This window comes from Ceratotherium simum, chromosome 9 (assembly GCF_057802395.1).
Source record: "Ceratotherium simum simum isolate JZ-2026a chromosome 9, ASM5780239v1, whole genome shotgun sequence".
NCBI classification, from domain to species: Eukaryota; Metazoa; Chordata; class Mammalia; order Perissodactyla; family Rhinocerotidae; genus Ceratotherium; species Ceratotherium simum.
The window spans coordinates 58,149,501-58,168,115 of NC_141908.1; the positions used below are offsets into that span (position 1 = coordinate 58,149,501).

Here is an 18,615-nt window from a genome sequence, read left to right on the forward strand (position 1 = left end):
AGGATGAGCATCTTCTTAATTCTTACATTAAAATGTAAATAGGGTAATTATAAAATAATAAACTCTCCCCCAAATAAAAAATGCTCAGTTTCAGAGCCCACTTATGCAGATTATAGCACCATTACTAAACACTGAGAACATGTATACGTCACACTTGTGAATTTGCCATACAGACTTTGTGGCTTTACTGCCCAGAGTCTAAGCATGACTCAGAAATTTAATTTCTTTCTCCATTAACGACAGAGCTTTTGAGTGGTGACAGGAAGCTGCTGGTCACGCGCTCACGTGTGTACACTCGTGCATGTCCCTATTAGTAAATACAAAAAATTACTGACTTTGAATGAAGCTCAAGTCAAAGGTGAACCTACTCCCAGAGCAATTCTGGGTGTAGAAAGAAGATTGGCACACCTCTCCATGCCCAACCCATGACACAAATGAAAAACAAACTCATAGTCATTCTTTCTGGGCCTTAGCTATTCCATTTGTCAGATGGCGGTGCTTATACCCTGTCCTGCTAAGAGAAATGCCATGGAAATGATTTTTAATCATGGAGCTGGCATGGTCCTCCCAAAGATCATGCAGTCTATTTTAGGTTATAACATAGAAGAGGACACCGAGGCCCACAGTGGTGAAGCGATTTATCAGGTTCAGAATTATGACTTAAATCATGTTCAAGGACTCACTCCAGTATTCTATACCATGTGGCCTCTCTACAAATGGAATAATAAAAATATAGAGCAGAAGACCTGGAACATGTTCTAAGAGGATCTAATAAGGTTAATCCTTAGATGTCTTCATTCACATTGTTTGCTAGAAAAAGTTGCTGCTGGACTCTGGAGCCTAGTACAGTTCTTGGCATTAAACAGGAGTGCAATAAATGCAAAGAAAATGAGTAAGGTTATTATATGAGGCAACATAATATAGTAGGAAGAGCTGTGGATTTAGAGGCAAGAGACTTGAATTTATGTCCTAGCTCTGTTACTTATTGACTATGAAAATCTATGTAATTCCAAATGATCAGAAACAATCTAAGTGTCCACCAATAAGGGACTAGTTAAATAAACTGTGGCACATCCACACATAGACAATTACACAGTCATTCCTCGGTATCCATAAGGGATTTGTTCCGGGAACCCTCTCAGATACCAAAATCTGGGGATGCTCAAGTCCTTCAGTCACCCTCCGTATCCGCAGGTTCCACATCTGATGATATGGAGGACTGACTGTATTAGTTTTCTATTGCTGTTGTAGCAAATTACTGCAAACTTAGTGGCTTAAAACAACACAGATTTATCTTACATTTCTGGAGGTCAGAAGTTTGACGTGGGTTTCATTGGGCTAAAACAAAGTGTTGGCCTGACTGTGTTCTCTTTTCGAGGCTCTAGGGGAAAATCGATTTCCTTGATTTTCCAGCTTCTAGAGGCTGCCCACATTCCTTGGTTTGTGGCACCTTCTTTAACCTTCAAAGCCAACAATGGCCAGTCAAGTTGTTTTCACATCATAATCACTCTAACCTTCTCTTTTTCCTCCCTCTTCCACTTTTAAGAAACTTTGGGCCCACAGGATAATCCAAGCTCAGCTGATTAGCACCCTTAATTCCATCTACTACCTTAATTCTCCTTTGCCACATAAGGTAACATAGTAAAAGGTTCCAGAGTTTAGGACGTGGACATCTTTGCCTACCACATCTGTATAAAAATAGTGAGGGAGCTCTCTATGTTCTAATAAGCAAAATTCTCCAGTATGTACTGTTACATAAAACATGCAAGGCAAAGAAAAGCATGACTAGTACTCTACCTTTTGTGTAGAAAAAGGAGAAAATAAGAATATATATTCATACTTGGTTATATTTACATCAACAAACCCAGGAAAGATAAGCAGGAAATATTATAGTGGTTACAGATAGACAGGGAATGGCGTGGAGGGTAGGAGGATAGGGAATAGGATGGAGTAAGATTTTTCAAAGTATCTTTTAAAATTAATTTGCTTTTGAACCACGTAAATATATGCTATTTTTTTTAATTTAAGGGATTCATAATTTCCCCCAGAGTCCCTATTACTCACTTACAGTCAAAACCTTTTATTTTGAAGAGCCTATCTATCATCAATCTTGTTACTTTTCTCTTCTTAAATTAACTCCCCTAACAGGCAGATCCTCATTTGTCAATGGCTTTGTATCAAGCACTTCTCTAACATGACATTCACGGACTTCATGAAATTCCACATCTTTTGCAAGATTTTTGCAATTTCACTTTGCAATCTATTTGCATTCTATTCTGTTTTCAACATTGAGCATTGCTGCAGTGGGAATGCTAGAACTAAGGATGGCACATGTCTTCTGGTGGGCATTCATTTGGCAAGTGGTCAGTTAAGGAGCAAACACTTTCATTTTATATTCAAAAAGTTACAGAAAGTTTAACTTCCTTATGTGACTGTAGACATTTAGATAATAGCTACAAAACTGTTAAATATATTTGGATCTATTTCAGTCTTTATTATTCTGTCTTTTCTTGCAAAATTCCTTTAATTATTAAACCTTAAATCTAGTTATAATATTGTAGTTTAATATATCTAGTAGTTATGTCTCTAGCATTAATTAGTCCTCTCTTTATAAAATATTTCATGACTCATATCACATTGACTTTTTCTAGTCAGGTTTACTGAGATAGACTTTACATCCAGTAAAGTTCTATCATTCCTTATTTAGGTATTGAGTTCTATGAGTTTTGAAAAACAAAGGCAGTTGTGAAAGCACTACAACAACGAAGATATAGAATATTTCCATCCTGAAAACGTTCCCTTGTGCCCCTTTGTAGTCAATTCTCTAACCCCACCCTAGTCCCTGTGAACTACTGATCTGATTTCTGTCCCTGTAGTTTCGTCTGTGCAGAGAGTTCTGTAAGTGCAATCATGTAGTTTATAGTTTTTGTGTCTAGCTTCTCTCATTTAGTATACCGGCTTTGATATTCATCCACGTTGTAGCACGTATCAGTACATCATTTCTTTTTATTGCTGAATTGTAGTCCATTGTACTGCTATACCACATTTTGTTTATCCATTCATCAGTTGATGGACATTTGGGTCAATTCCAGTTTTGGGCAATTATGAATAAAGCGACTATAAATGGCACATATATATGAACATATGTTTTCATTTCTCTTGGGTAAATACCTAGAAGTGGGATTATTGAGTTGTATGGGGAGTGAATTTATAACTTTATAAAATTTCTTGTTAATAACTACCAAATTCTTCTCCTGGACCTTTAACAATGTACTGTATAACAGTTGCAGATGCTCCTCATCCTTGCCACTTGGTATTCTCGATTTGTTTAATTTTCATCATTCTGATAGGTGCAGTGGTATCTGACTGTGGTTTGCATATCTTCAATGGCTAATGATGTTGAGCATCTTTTTACATGCTTATTTGTCATTCATATTTCTTCTTTAGTACAGTGCTTGTTCAAATCTTTTGCCCATTTATTATTGAGTTGTAAGTTATTTATATTTTTATACATGTCATGTGTTTTACAAATATTTTCTCTCAGTCTGTAGCTTTTCTTTTCATTTTCTTAACAGTGTAACAGGGCCATTTGAAGAGCAGAAGTTTGTAATTTTGATCAAGTCCAATATGGCAATATTTTTATAATTCATACTTTTTGTTTCCTATGGGATCTTTGCCTAACTCAAGGTCACATAAATTTTCTCCTAGAAGTTTTATAGTTTTAAGTTTATAGTTATTCATTTGAATTAGTTCTGTATTTTGTGTGAGGCAGCAGTCAATGTTCTTGTTTTTTTGTTTGCATATGGATATCCAATTGAACTATTTCTTGCAAAGATTAGCCTTTCTCCATTGAATTGTCTCTGCAACTTAGTTGAAGATAACTGACCATTCAGTTGTGGGTCTATTTCTGGACTCTCTAGTCTGTTCCATTGATCAATGTCTACTATTCTTTCACCAATATTACAGTCTTGATTACTGTAGGTTTTATGGTAAGTATTGAAAATCAAGAAGTATAAGTCCTCAAGATTTGTTTTTTCTTAAAAAAAATGTTTTGGCTATTCTAGGGCTTTTCTTTTCCACGTGCATTTAAGAAATAGCTTGGCATTTTCTATAAAAAAGCCCTCTGGGATTTTGACCTGGGTTGTGCAGGGTTTATAGATCAATTTGGAGGAGAAATGACATCTTAACAATACTGAGACTTTGAATGAATTGATACCTTATATTTCTCGATTTCTTTAGGTACATTTTAATTCTTGAATATGGAGTTAAGAAAAATTTTATTAGGTGCCAAAATAAATACATTGAACTTTTGACTTAAATTGCATCAAATATAATTTTATAAATCTTGTAATAAATGTATCTCCTCTTTTCCAATGACTATAATTTTTATTATATTTCCTATGCAGAATTATCAAAACATCATTTAATGGTATATGCAAACAAAGGTATTTATTATTTTAATATTTCCAAAAACATGAATCCTGTAACATCTTTGCAAAATAGTTTCCGGGGTGGATTAACTCAGGAAATACCACATATACAGCGTCCAGATTCAGATTTGTATTAGTCATTGGCTTTACTTGGTAATTGGGATTATAAACATTCCAATATTATTTATTTTGATTTCATGCTGTTTTATTTCTACATTTTAAAATCTACTTTCATAGAAGATTGATTTGTACCCTTTTCTTGTTATCTTTTTTTAGCAGGATGGTTATGTTGGCTGGATAAAATAATTTACAAAGCTTTCCCTTGTATTTCCATGTTCTGGGAAAATATGAATTGTATAGTAAATTATTCTCTCGGGTATTTGATATGATTTGGCACACATTTGATATGATTTGGTACAACATGAAATGTGACACTTGTTATCAAGTGTAATAACAATGTTTTCCTTTAGCATTCATTGCATTTTATTTTCATTGCATTTTAAACTTTTAATAAATATTTTCGGCTATTCAAATATTTTTGAAAAGTAAATATAATTGGTGGAATCAAGTGTAAAATGGTATAGGTAAGACTGATTACCTGGAGAAATTCCTGCAGAAATCACTGATTTTTTACATTAGCTACTCGATTGCTCAAGCTTCTAGTGTTGAATCCAAATCCCTTGAAAATCTGGTGCACTGAAACAAGTGGGCCACCTATAGGAGTGGCTGTGAGTGAGTATGTAAATATGAAGAGAGATACATATTCAGAACAATCAGACTTTCAGCTTGAAAACGACAGAGAGCAATGAAAAGGTGATACTCACATCCGAGTTAAAGCGAAGCTGACAGACATTACAAGAAATAACTTGTTTCTTCTTTGGGGGAATGGACACTCCAAATGTGTGGTTAATGACTGCTTTTTGCACAGGATCCATCTGAAGAGCAAATGATAAAATAGTCAATTTGTAACTTCAAAGGATAGACAATAGTGTGAACAAGTAAAGTAGCTGCATGATTTCTTAGGGTTTTAACTTTCAGTTCCCAAACAAGGATAATAAAGAATCTCATTCAATAGTAACATACTTGTCTCCAGGAGTTAAAAACTAAAACAAAAACAAAAAAGCTGGTGTGAAATCATAACACACACCCAAAAAATCACACGAAAATCACCACATCCCAAGGAATCTTATATCGATATTAGGAGCCTTGAAAAACCTTAAAATGATCATAAAACAAGAAAACTTAAGACCCAACGGTCAGGGTTAAAATTACCTTGTTAGTGTTTTCCCTATATTAGGTGACAATACTTAAGATGGTCTCAAATGACCTCGATGACAATTATTTACAAAATTATTTTAAATTTTTGATTTATGGTAAAGTCATACATGACAGCCTTATATCACAGAACAGAAAATATTGATCTTAATTTTAAAATAATTTATGACTTTTCATGTACTATAGATTGAAATTCATTCTACTGGAAATGCATGTCACAGTGATACACTCAAATGCCCACAACAGATTGGTTAATATGCAACTCTTGTTCAAATATTGATCAAGTAAAGTTTTGACGTATAACCTACGATTTTCCTCCCTTTGGTTTGCATGTACCACATAAATACAGAGAAATATACAGTGATAAAAGTCTTCAACCATAGAAAAAGTACGGCACAAAGCCATTAAAACGCTTGGAAAAAGAAAGAACTCTATCTGCAGGGCCTATAAAAGGAGACACAGCAGTGATTCTCTTGTGTACTCTGGATAATAATCTTGAGCATTAACATCAGACAACTGGCAGTTCAAACAACAATGCGGATGATGAACAAAGGATTACTTATAAACAGATGTAACATGAACAAGGACAGATCCACTAACATGACACCATCGTCTAGGAAATCTCCTGAGGCTCGAGTTTAGGACTGGATTAGTTGATGATATTTGGTAGAAAGGAGAAATGAATACTATCCCTGATCATGAGTATAAATCAACAAAGTGCAAAGTTAGGAATTAGAAGAACTTAAATACCTTAGAAAGGAGGGTGGTTTACAGAATTATTGAATCGTCAAGTAGCCTATTATTTGCTCTAAGTTTAAGAGAGATGACAGGACAATGTATTCCCACTATAAGTGGTTTGGGACACTTAAAAAATGCAAACAGGGGAGTTTTCTGGAGTGATAGAACTATTCTATATACTGACTGTAGTGGTGATTACACAAATTTATACATGTGTTAAAATTCATAGAACTATACACACTCCCCAAAAGTCAATTTTACATATGATAATTTAAAAAGTAAGAAAGAAATTGGTAAGAGTATTATGTTTAACTGCTAAATGTAAAATAGCATTCTTGGAAAATCTGAGGATTTATTTTGTTCAAGGTCATAATTGATTGCATTAAATTTTATTTTATTTTTTTTACTTTTTATTTTTTTGGGAGGAAGATCAGCCCTGAGCTAACATCTGTTGCCCATCCTCCTCTTTATGCCGAGGAAGATTTGCCCTGGGCTAACATCCGTGCCCATCCTCCTCTACTTTATATGGGACGCCGCCACAGCATGGCTTGACAAATGGTGCGTCGGTGCGCGGGATCCGAACCTGTGAACCCTGGGCTTCCAAAGCGGAGTTCGAGCACTTAGCAGCTATGCCACCAGGCCTGCCCCTAAATTTTATTTAATGAGGATAAAAAACCCACAACCCTTCATGGGCAAAGAAAATCTCAAAAGGTCAGAAAATAAAACCCTAGTTCACTTTCTTAGTTTACTCATAAGTGCATACACTTAAGTCTCATTCGTCCATTTGCAAAACGTGAAAGTATACTTTTTGATTATTACTGGAGATGGCAAATTGGTTTGGATAAGCTTAAAAATAAAATAGCCTAACTATATTTGCAGGATGAAAAAACTACACTGTTTTGCAAAGTTATAAAATAGGAGCATTTTATTGAGAGATTTTCTGTTCTCAGGCCCTGAAAAATATATGTTGGTTATGTGTGAACTACATGGCATAAAACTATATTAATATTTCCCAAACACCAGTTTTCTGCATGCCATTATTTCCTTATTTTTTCATATACATATACTATTGTGTTATTATTTACTTAATATTTTTTCTTTGAATAAAATTAAAATCAACTTTTTAAAAACATAGCAGTAATATTCATGAAATAATAGTTTTAATGTACATTCTTTCCTTTTACTCATTTCAAAAAATACACTGAAAATTAACATTAAAAATTAAAACTTTTATCATCTAAAATAAATACACATACCCTAGTTGTTCCCATACCACAATGTAGAAACATAGACAAAAGATACATCTGCAAAAATCTAGTTCAAAGTTTTTCATAAACCAAATCTGTTGACAGTTTCGACACAGCTCTGAATATAAATGTTCCCTATAAATTTTTGAAATTGTTAGCTGCCTACATACTTTTTCAAATAACTCCTGATATGAATTTATTCTACTCAAATCTCAAATTTGCACCGCATCAGCCTGAAAATATCCGTTTATATTCCCAAGGCTGAGAGCTCTCTGTCCTGAAAGGCGAATTGTGGCGGAGCACTCCAGATACAAAGGTAGGTGAGCTCCCATTCATCTGCTCCCTGAAAAGCAAAACAAGGAGGTTCCTTCAAGAAACTCTCACCAGAATTGGCTTCTTTACTTCACATACGTAATCCTACTCATCCTCATAAAATCAACTGAATAAACACTGCCTCTTTACCCCATTCTTTGTCACCTGTCATTAACTCTTGCTATCTTTCCCTTCTTTGAACGACCTACTGCTAATCATATGAAAATTTTATCCTCCATGTTTCTCACTTGGAACAGATTTCCTCTATTTTCCACTTGACTCTCCACATTCTTATAGGTATTTTGGGGAAAGATCCACTTGTTTTTTTCCCATCTAAATCTCTTTCATCTTCCTCTGCTGTTTATCATAGAATTCTATAATTATATTTCTTATTCAAATGTCATTTTGGGGAACATGATTTAGTTGAAAGAAGACTTTAAATGGTATAAAAAAGAATGTTCTTCTTGCCAATTCATCTCATACCTTGAAACAGACACAGTCTAGCTTAAGGTTTTTTTGCCATCTGACGCAATAACTACAAATACCTGAGTCATTTCGGTGGGATCCAGACTTGGCAATAACATAGAAAAGGTTTTCAGATCTCTCTTTTTTTTTTAAGGTGTAAAGTGGTAAAATCCTGAATTTTTTTCTTAGCATTCGTACAATATGCTAAAAGGTAGATGAAAATAATAACTACAACGTTAACATATTAACTTACATTTTTTCTTTCACTAACGCAATGGCAGCTCTCTGTAACTGTGAGATATGTAAAACTAAATCAATGGTAATTCTTTAATTCAATCACCAATTTTCAGGATGAATAAAACATTCAAGAAAAGTAAAAACATTCTCATAAATCCTAAAACGTGATAAATGCAAGTGATTCAATTTAGTATAGTTGAAACTATATATCTATATCATAATGATTTCACACGTAGAACACTCAGGAAAATTATTGGAGTTATTGCAATTATCCAACACTCTTATTTTTAAAGATTCAATTGGCATTTTATAAACATTTGATTGTTAAAAATGAACAAGTGTTTTCAAATATCTTTATTAAAATGTTTATATCACTTTTAAATGAACAAATGCCTTGTTAAATATTCATATTAAATTAGCTCATGTTAGTTCACATTGCACAAGAAAGCTGTCTGTGGATTAAGATTGTAATTCATTGGTAAATGATGCTAAAAAAGCTTTTTTTTTAAGGGAAAAAAAACTACCACATAGCTCTAGCTACCAATATTCCTTACCTGGCAGAATTTATTGGTCCCAAATAAGCCTCTTCTTTTCTAAAAAAGTAAAAGTTAGAAGTAGTCATCTGGAATTTTGAGGCTAGCAAGTACATTTATATGAAATTTTTAAAAATCCATTTTTTTTTGCTCATCTCTGGTTAAAAAGCGTGAAATGCTTACTAACTAAAAAGCAGCAAGAGTTAACACTTGCCATTTTTTCTAATGAAAATTATGTAGAAATAAAAAGCAGAACCTATTAGTGCAATTAACTGGTAGGTAATAAAAATGAAAGATGGGTTGTAGCTGTTACCAGGAATTGAGGAGATAATTGGAGGCTATGAATGGACAAATTAACTATTACATTATAGTACTTGTAAAAGGAATTAATGAAGCTGGCCTTATCACACCACCTATTTTCAATATCAAAATAAGAACAAACAGGTATTTTTGGTGTATTCACCAAGATTATGGAACCACAAATCCGTGTGAATTTTTTGAAAGATCATTGCTTTTACTGAGTATACCAAAAAGTAATTTACATCTGCACAGTGTAAGCGATCATAAAAACATGCAGCTGCAAATCAAACCTAGCCACAGGAAAAAGAAACACAAGGCAGCACTTCGCCAAAGGCCAGGATGAACGCTGTGGGAGGGGAGAGACTCTAAGGCAGAGGATACATGGTCAAATGAGTTAATACTTGATATTTAGATTCCAGATAATTTTGCTAGATGGAGCGTTAGGCAAAGAAAATAGAATTACAGACTTTTCAACTATCTCAATAATTTTCAAGAGGCCTGCAGTTTGAGGTTTTTTTTTTTTTTTTGTGAGGAAGATTAGCCCTGAGCGAACAACCATTGTCAATCCTCCTCTTTTTGCTGAGGAAGATTGGCCCAGGGCTAACATCTGCGCCCATCTTCTTCTCCTTTATATGTGGGACCCCTGCCACCTCATGGCTTGATAAGTGATGCATAGGTCCATGCCCAGGATCTGAACCTGTGAACCCCAGGCCACCAAAGTAGAGTGTACGAACTTGACCACTATGCCACTGGGCCGGGCCCTGGAGTTTTATTCTTGTAAGAGTCTTAAAATGATTTCACTAGCCCTTAAGTGGGGCTGGGTATGGGAGTAAACTGAACACCACCCAATTATAAAGCAAAAAGCTCTGCTCAAGAATTATACAAGGCTTTCTCCCATGTGGTTAAGTGACTGGGTAGCCATACTATTCTTAAAGATGGAGAAATTTCATCTTAAACTTAGCCATCTACTTTAACCAATGCTCTAAAAAGCACTTGGTAAGCAATTAGACAAGATAGTAGGCCGTACTAGCTTTTCTACTAAACAGAAGTAGAAACCAGAAATTTAAATTTAAATTTAAAACCATTTACATTTTGAATTTAAAATGTAAAAACCAATCATCCAGCAAGCATTTCTGGAGGCCTAATAAGTTTCGCATGTTGTTCCAGACTAGCTGGGGCAGGAGGAGCCAAGCAGAAGAATGAACGTAATTGTAAATGTTAAAAAGTGAAAAAGAGAGTATAAACTCTGTGTAATTGGAGGTTAGGAAAAGAAGTGACCATTAAGCAAAATAATGGGCATGAGAAGGCACATAAAGGTCTGTCTCCTCTGCACCACCCTTACTTTGGATTTTTTTTTTCTTTTCTGATTTTCTCACACTTTAAGCATCCAGATCCTCCCTTTAACAGTGATGTCAATGTGTTATCCTCCCAGGGGTATTGGGCCTTTTAATTCCTTTTTCTAGCTGTGTAATAACAATAATAAACATCATACTAAGAGCAGCTTAGATTTACAGAGCTCTTACCATGGGCCAGGAACGGTACTAAGGGATTCTCTCGTGTCGTCTCCACCATCACATGAGGCAGACACGATTATCATCCTCCTTTTACAAATGAGGAATCCCAGGCTTTGAGAGGTTTAATAACTTGTCACCCTTGCGTTTGTAGGTCTGAAGCCAGGATTCAAACTCAGGCAGGAGTCTCGCCCACATTGTTCCCTGCTAGCAGAACACTGAGCAGGGATGATGGGTATTGCATGTGGCCCTGCTGCAGGGTGTGAAATTTGGGAAGAAAGAACAAGTGTTCCTAGAATTTCTGCAGCCTGGAGGGCAGCTACTTAGTCAAACTACACATAAGGCCTACTTGGTGCTTAAGTAAAAGTTACCAGGAGAAGTAAGTCTTGGTTTTTCTCTTTCTAACCTATTTATGCCCTTCTTAGGATAAGCCCATTTCTTCGTATGCAACTTCACGAAAGCCATAAATAAAAATCGGGGCTGTCCTGTCCTCTTTCCCCATTGTAACTGTTGGGCTTGCACACAGAAAGAAAAGAAAGTTCCAGGAATACTTAGAGATTACACATAGCAAGTGATGGTCATCAATTGCACCTGGTCTCGATTTACCACAAAGAGGACCTCAACTACTGAACCCTGTGACTTAAGGCTTTCCGGAAGTTTGGCAAAGTGTCCGTTTTTTAACTGCAGTATTATCGAATTACTGTAGTACAAAAAGAATGACTATTTTTCTTTCTTTTTTTTTTTTTGTGAGAAAGATTAGCCCTGAGCTAACATCCGTTGCCAATCCTCCTCTTTTTGCTGAGGAAGACTGGTTCTGAGCTAACATCTGTGCCCATCTTCCTCTACTTTATATGGGACGCCGCCACAGCATGGCTTGACAAGCGGTGTGTTGGTCGGCACCCGGGATCCAAACCTGCGAACCCTGGGCCACCGAAGCGGAGCGTGCAAACTTAACCATTACCCCACTGGGCCGGCCCAAGAATGACTATTTTTCATCCCTTCCTTTTTCAATATCAGATTTATGGAAAAGAATGTGACAATAGGGTCTCATTAGAACTTCAATTATTCACGAAATGACATATTAAGGGTGACAGCTACGTCATTGAAGAGCAATATTTTTCTGAAGTTACTTTATAAAAGGTTTGCCTTTTGTATTTAAATACCCTGACCACATGCCTTTATTTTTGTTTTACTTTTTTCAAATCCTTGAAAACAAATAGGAACAAAACAGACACAACTATCACAAAGACAAATTTGTCTTCTCAAAGATCAAGAAATATAAACAATTGCTTATGGTTGGCAACATTAGCTCAAGCATACACCTTTGTACTGTTTCAGATTTCAAGTCAAAAGCCTCAATAGAAATAAACCACATGGAACGTTATACTGGCATGCATACTACTGTCAGTCCTGCATTTTTGTATCTGGAATGAGTAAAAACTGAGACATGTCATACTGACTCTGCTTCTCCTACCTAGAACATCCTGAACATCATCATTGTCGCTGAAATGAAGACAAATGGCATGTTACTCTCTCCACAGACGTTGATTCAACCCAGAGCCATATGTCTGGAAAGGTGCTTCCCTCACAAATCCCCAGCTCTTTTGCTAAAACCACACATTGGCTGTGCCTTGCAAACAAAATCAGCTGTACCCTTGTTCCACTGGGATACCATTACTCCACCAGGAAGTTAGCCAGTCATTCACAACACACACTTAAGAAAATGCTAGGTCACATTGTACCTATATCTAAGACTTAGACCCAATAAAGCTATTATTGTTACTACTATTACTATTTTATCAAAATGTTGTAAGCTTTTAAGTATTTTGAGGCTGGTTGACAATTAGCAGTATCTGATTGCTACAGAAATTAAGTGGGATTCCAGGATCCCTTTCCAGAGCCTTCCTAGTGCTGATCAAGATTTCCTATAGAAAATATAAGTGGAGTCAGCCTAAAGATTTGAAGCAGCCTGTCAGAGTAGAGCAGAGATTAGAATTTCCTTTTTTTTTTTTGTTTAAATGAATCTAGAAAGCTTGATATCTTTCACTCAAATTCCATACTGTCAGGCCCTCTTGAGAGCTCCGGGATTCATCAAACAAGAGTTTATATCCATTGACAAAAAAGGTGACTAGAGTAAGGAAAAAACACCTTGTGACCTATTTTGAATGGAAAATTAAACTGTATTTTCCAGTAGTTTTTTTGGAGAAATTCCACCTTGGTTTTACTTGTGGAAGAATAAAAAGAAACATATACAGGATGCTAAGAGATTTGTGTTTCTGCCATAAAATAATGTCCTCTGTCTAGAACACTCTGATAGCAAAAGATGTAACCTGTTTAGAGGTTAAATGTTTCATATCAACTTAGTTCTGTCCTTGGGAATTTTTGCTCCTTTCCAACACATCACACTTTTATAAATGCATGATTTTCAATTTGCACAAACACTATATTTTCCCTGAAAATGGATTCATTTAACAAAAGTTTATTAAGTAGCTATCATGTACTGCTTTAGGAGCCTGACATACAGTGGAGAAAAAGCCTTCAAAAGTACAATATTCTTGTTGAGGAGATCTATATATCTGAACTACTAAATGAGGTATTTTCAGAGTGTTTTAAGCACCATGAAAAAATAAAACAGAAGAACGGGAAAGAAACAATATTTTACCACAGATGATTCCTAAAAACATTTTGGTTATCTCAATACAACTGTGATTCAGATACTTTTAGACGTAAAACCATACCTAACATGTAAAAATAAGGACATTATTCTACTACTTAGAGAAGTTGATATAGAATTCAGAATCATACAACTTGTAAAAACTGTAGAGAAAGGGGCACACTCTTCAGCTTTAAAAGTGGTCTGTGAGATCTCTGCAGAGGATTTTCTTCAACTACAAAGCCCCAGGACAACAACCAGATCTCAGAGCCACCACCATCATCACCTCCCCAAGGAGAAAGGGAAACTAGAGTGATCCGCATTTTGAAAGTTCTCTAAGGATGAGTGCTAAGTGCGAGATACCTCTTACCTGCAGACCTTCCTAGTGGATTTCTGTACGGTGTGGTTGGCCTGGTACTTAGCAAATAGCAAAGTGACCATGAGTTAACTTTTTTTGTTTTTCAAATAAGTACATATTTTGTCTAAGACCTAACAGTTATTTGTGAAGATATTACAAGAAAATAATGTTTCCGTTTTAACACTTTTAGAATGTAAAGAGTTACCAATGCTAAAAGCTAAAAGCAAATGAATGGGTAGTTTCACCATCTCCCTCTTTTTAGTGGAAAACCAGTTTAACACTTTTGACAGATAATTAAATTGTTCCAAGTAGAAGGAATAATTTTTAAGTTCTTTTTCAAAGAGTAGTTATTTTGTTAATGAGAGATGCCATAAGATTAGACCTGTGTACTTTACTGAAGCTGAATGTCTAACTCTGACAGTAGATCCTTGTATGTAATAAATATGGTCAGTACAAATGTAAAATGTTCCATTTTCCTGGCTGGCTCCACATGCCTGGTGATTTTCCATGCTGCCCGGGATTAAGAGTGATGCAGCAAAGCTGTAGTTATGCCGCTGGGTAATTTAAGAAGCCACATCAAAGAGCATTTCAAAAAGTTCAGTTTAACAAATAAGACTTTCAGCTTACGTCTGCAATGGGTACGAGACGTAATTGAAGGTTCACTCACACCTCATTGCATGGAGACACGCACACCCAGCAATGTTTTGGGTGTTAATGTTCCTATTCAAACATCAGATGAGTAAGCTAAAGAACTGAAATTCAATTGCATATGTACTTACATTCAGGTTAAAAAAATGCATTTTGAAAGGTCTAATTGGTTAATGTGATGTATTATGGGAGCTCAGACCACCCTCAACCCCAATCGCAACTGTTCCTTTTTTTTTTTTTTAGTTTTTTTTTAATTTGGTGAGGAAGATTGACCCTGAGCTAACATCTGTGCCCATCTTCCTCCATTTTATATGTGGGATGCTGCCACAGCATGGCTTGATGAGTAGTGCATAGGTCCACGCCTGGATCCGAACCTGTGAACCCTATGCCACTGAAGCAGAGAGCTCGAACTTAACCACTACACCACTGGGCTGGCCCCTGCAATTGTTCCTCATAATGGAGGGAAAAAGCATTAAGGTAATGAGCTGAATTATGTCTCCTAAGGAAACTCAGTGCTTTTCTTTGTTTCCATTTTTGAACAAGCAAATGCTTAGACGTGACTGGAAGCTATTAAGAAAGAGAGGTGTTTTTCCATCAGGACACAAAGAAAGTTCCTGAAAGGATTTTCATTTTATCTTCAGTATTTGATGTTCCTATAACTAAAATAATTTTTGGCCAATGGATGCATATGGATTTGAAAGACCTGTAACATCTATCAAAGACAAAGTAACAAAAAGTTCATATGAAAGTTAGATGTTCTTTTGAGGGAACATGAGAAAAATTACAAAATTTTTACAAAAAATGAAAAACTACCTGGAATCTTTTAGGAAATTAATAAGAATTTAGCTCTATTGTAAATTTTTATAGCACAGAAGAAAAAAATAAAATGATAACAAATAGTATTAACCTTTTTTGTCTGTGGAAAAGTTACTAGCCTCGAAGTATGTATACTTCATATTTCTCAATGAAGTATATGCATATTTCAAAAAAACAAACAGCCCAAGGCGTACATAGTTGACAATGAACTATGTTACCCAAAGAAAAATACCAACAAAGCTGGTTAGAATACACTATTTAGAGTGATAGGAATAGGAACGGGATTCACCAAGAGAATCTAAAATAAATGTCAGGTGTTTCCTATGTTATTTAGTATTGTGTCTCCTCAGGGTGAAATAAAATAAGAAATAAATCATTTTGGGAATATGGACTGAAGAATAGTTTTTCAATAGATGTGCAAAATACTAAATAAGATAGAGATTCATTTGAGAATAGGTCATGGAAAGTGATTCTTCTACAGTACATTGGAAGAAGCCATCCATTCTGAAGTTTGGAAGGATGGGCTAATATCTGAGATAGAAGACAGTCACCTAGTTCTTGACCTTTCCTTTTGTTCTTTTTAAAATAGTGACTTTTAAACAACCCCCCAAAACTTGTCTCCAAGATTAAATTTCCACAACATGAAATTCAGTGCCAAAAATAAGTCTGAGAAACATCTTTTAAAAAAATAGAATTTTTTGTTCTTTAAGAGGAAAAAAAATGGCACACAAGTAACCAAAGACTACTTACTGATGATTATGAACGTATTTCTAAAAATTATTGGTGCTAAGATTCCAGATCTAAGTAAGTAAGGATATGTTTGCCTGTTTTCTGGTAAATGGGCTAAAAAATGTTAGAAGGGCTTTCTAAGAGACTAGGGAAGTAATGAGCTTTCTTGACTTAAAAATCAATACACCTCCTGAACAGCCAAATGCATTAACTTACATCCTTTCAAAACCATTCTGTCAAAGCTAAGTTTGAAAGGCTGTTCAGTAACTAATCAGATACATCCTGATGCTGAGGCAAAGCAGGTCCGTGACACAAATTAAAAAGGTATAAGATGAAAAGAAAACTCCACCAGGCAGGAAGACGTGCAAAATCGAAAACCTGGACCTGTTTGAACGTATTTTTCATTCTGCAAAGCAAATCGGAAATGAAGTGTCTTTTCCCCAAATGGAGGACAACATATTTCTTACTCTTGCACTTAGAAGGAACCTGACAGTGAACGACTGACAAGGCTTGATGCAGGGCAAGTCTGCAGTGCTCCGATCCTAAGCATCTTGGGCTCTTACTCTCCATGCCACACTCTCATTACACATGGTAAAATGTCAGAGATCATCCACATTTTCAAACTGATTTTTTAACTGTTTTAGTTTGAGCCCTAGAACCCTCCCCCCATGCTACCCCAAAACAGAATCCTAACTGGAAGTTCAATATAATAAAACACTGAAAACAGTTCTAGTTAAAGCAGGTAGGTCAGGCCCCAGATCCACCAGCCTGATTTTAGTCCAACTTCCTTACTATAAATATGTGCCAAACACTGCATAGGATATTCTTATACTAAAAATGATTTGTTGTTTATCTGAAATTCAACTTTTTAACTGGGCATCTTGCATTTTATCTGTACCCCCCTTCTCCAATTCCCATCCAAGGATGTCACAGCTGTACCGATGTTGATTCTATGATCCTCCTTCTCCTTGCAGGTTCACCTGTCACACTTCACATTTTAGGACTTTAATAAGGAAAATGGTCCCTGAGTGGTTTTGTGGACAAGTGATATCAAAATATTTTACGTCATATATTCATCTTGCTATTGCCTTTTTGTATGGATGGATATGTGTATACTCTTCACAGCAAAAAATATTTTTGGTTCAACTCTGCATTTGTAGGATACAAAATATACCATACTTGTAAAGCAAAATAAAGAGCTTTAATAAAGTGCCTTACTCTGCTGGCTGCAGTGATAATTGCTTTATTGAATAAGGCTCTGTTAATGGTAGAGCTTGACATTTAACATTTATCCTTTTGATTTACAATTATTTTTACATGATTGCAAGGAGGCTATAGTTCAAACCAAAAGTAGTTTAAGCTGAAATGTTTTCCTTTTCTTTTGAATTTGAAGGAAATGTAGTCACTTGGCAAAACTATTTTATTCATCAAATTTATTTCAAATATATACAAAGCCTTTTCTGTTTCTATATGTTCTGAATAAAGCAACATCTATATAAGAGAAAAATAAATATAGCAAATGAAATCATCAAATTAAACATGTGTCCAGTTTGCTTATATTTTGGCCATAAATATGGCATCAAGATTTCCTAATCCAGCAATGGAGAAAAACCTACATGAACCACATTGCAAGTTGTCATGAAACACAAAATCCCTCAGTGACATTCACGAAAAGTTTTAATATTTTGAAGCAAAAATCATTTGTATTTATAATCCATCTACTCCTTATGAAGATTTTCAGAAATGTTTTTGAATTATTCTGTTTTCCATTCTGAAATTCATCCTATCAGGATGCTTGGCACTTCAAAGGCTTCATAACCATCATTTGATTTTTTTTTTCACCCTTCCATCTCCCTAACCTCTAACACTTTTACTGAAATCAGACAAACACCTATATCAACAACACGAGAAGCTATGTCACTTTATTTAAATATTTCATATAATTAATCAGGAATCACCAAATTTCTGCCTCACAACAGAACAATATCACAATAACAACTGTTGGCAGTTATGAAACCACTGCAGTCCGATTGGCCTCCCGAAGCCGAGGTTAAAAGCTGGCCTCTGGAAATCAATCATGCTGTCGGCAGAGAATAATATTTCAGTGATATGAAAGCTGAAATGGAGACTATAATCTTTTGTGATTACCCTCGAGGGCGAAGCAAACGCAAAAAGGAAAGTCTATGAATTGCTGATAATTTCCTGTGATGACTGATTCCCAGGAAATTCTGATATTATTCTTGCTCTGTAACAAAATGATGGTTCCCCAGAAGTGTAGTTTGAAAGAACTCCACATCTGGGTGTCACAATGCTTCTTCAGAAGCTGCTCACCCATTAAAGGGGCCAGGCTTGTGAGGCAGCAG

General features: G+C 35.5%; 1 protein-coding gene across 3 annotated transcripts in view; it reads right to left on the minus strand.

Annotated features, from left to right (window-relative positions):
* Positions 1–18,615, minus strand: part of ZNF385B (zinc finger protein 385B) — a 195,679-nt gene that overhangs the window by 55,080 nt on the left and 121,984 nt on the right. For 2 of the 3 annotated variants that reach the window (XM_014784660.2, XM_087435447.1), the window contains exons 3-4: positions 9,259–9,297; positions 5,255–5,365 (exon numbers count right to left, since the gene is read on the minus strand). In XM_014784660.2, the coding sequence (XP_014640146.1) occupies positions 5,255–5,365; positions 9,259–9,297 (150 nt within the window). The remainder of the gene's footprint in view (positions 1–5,254; positions 5,366–9,258; positions 9,298–18,615) is intronic. The other variant, XM_014784661.2, reaches the window with a different exon arrangement.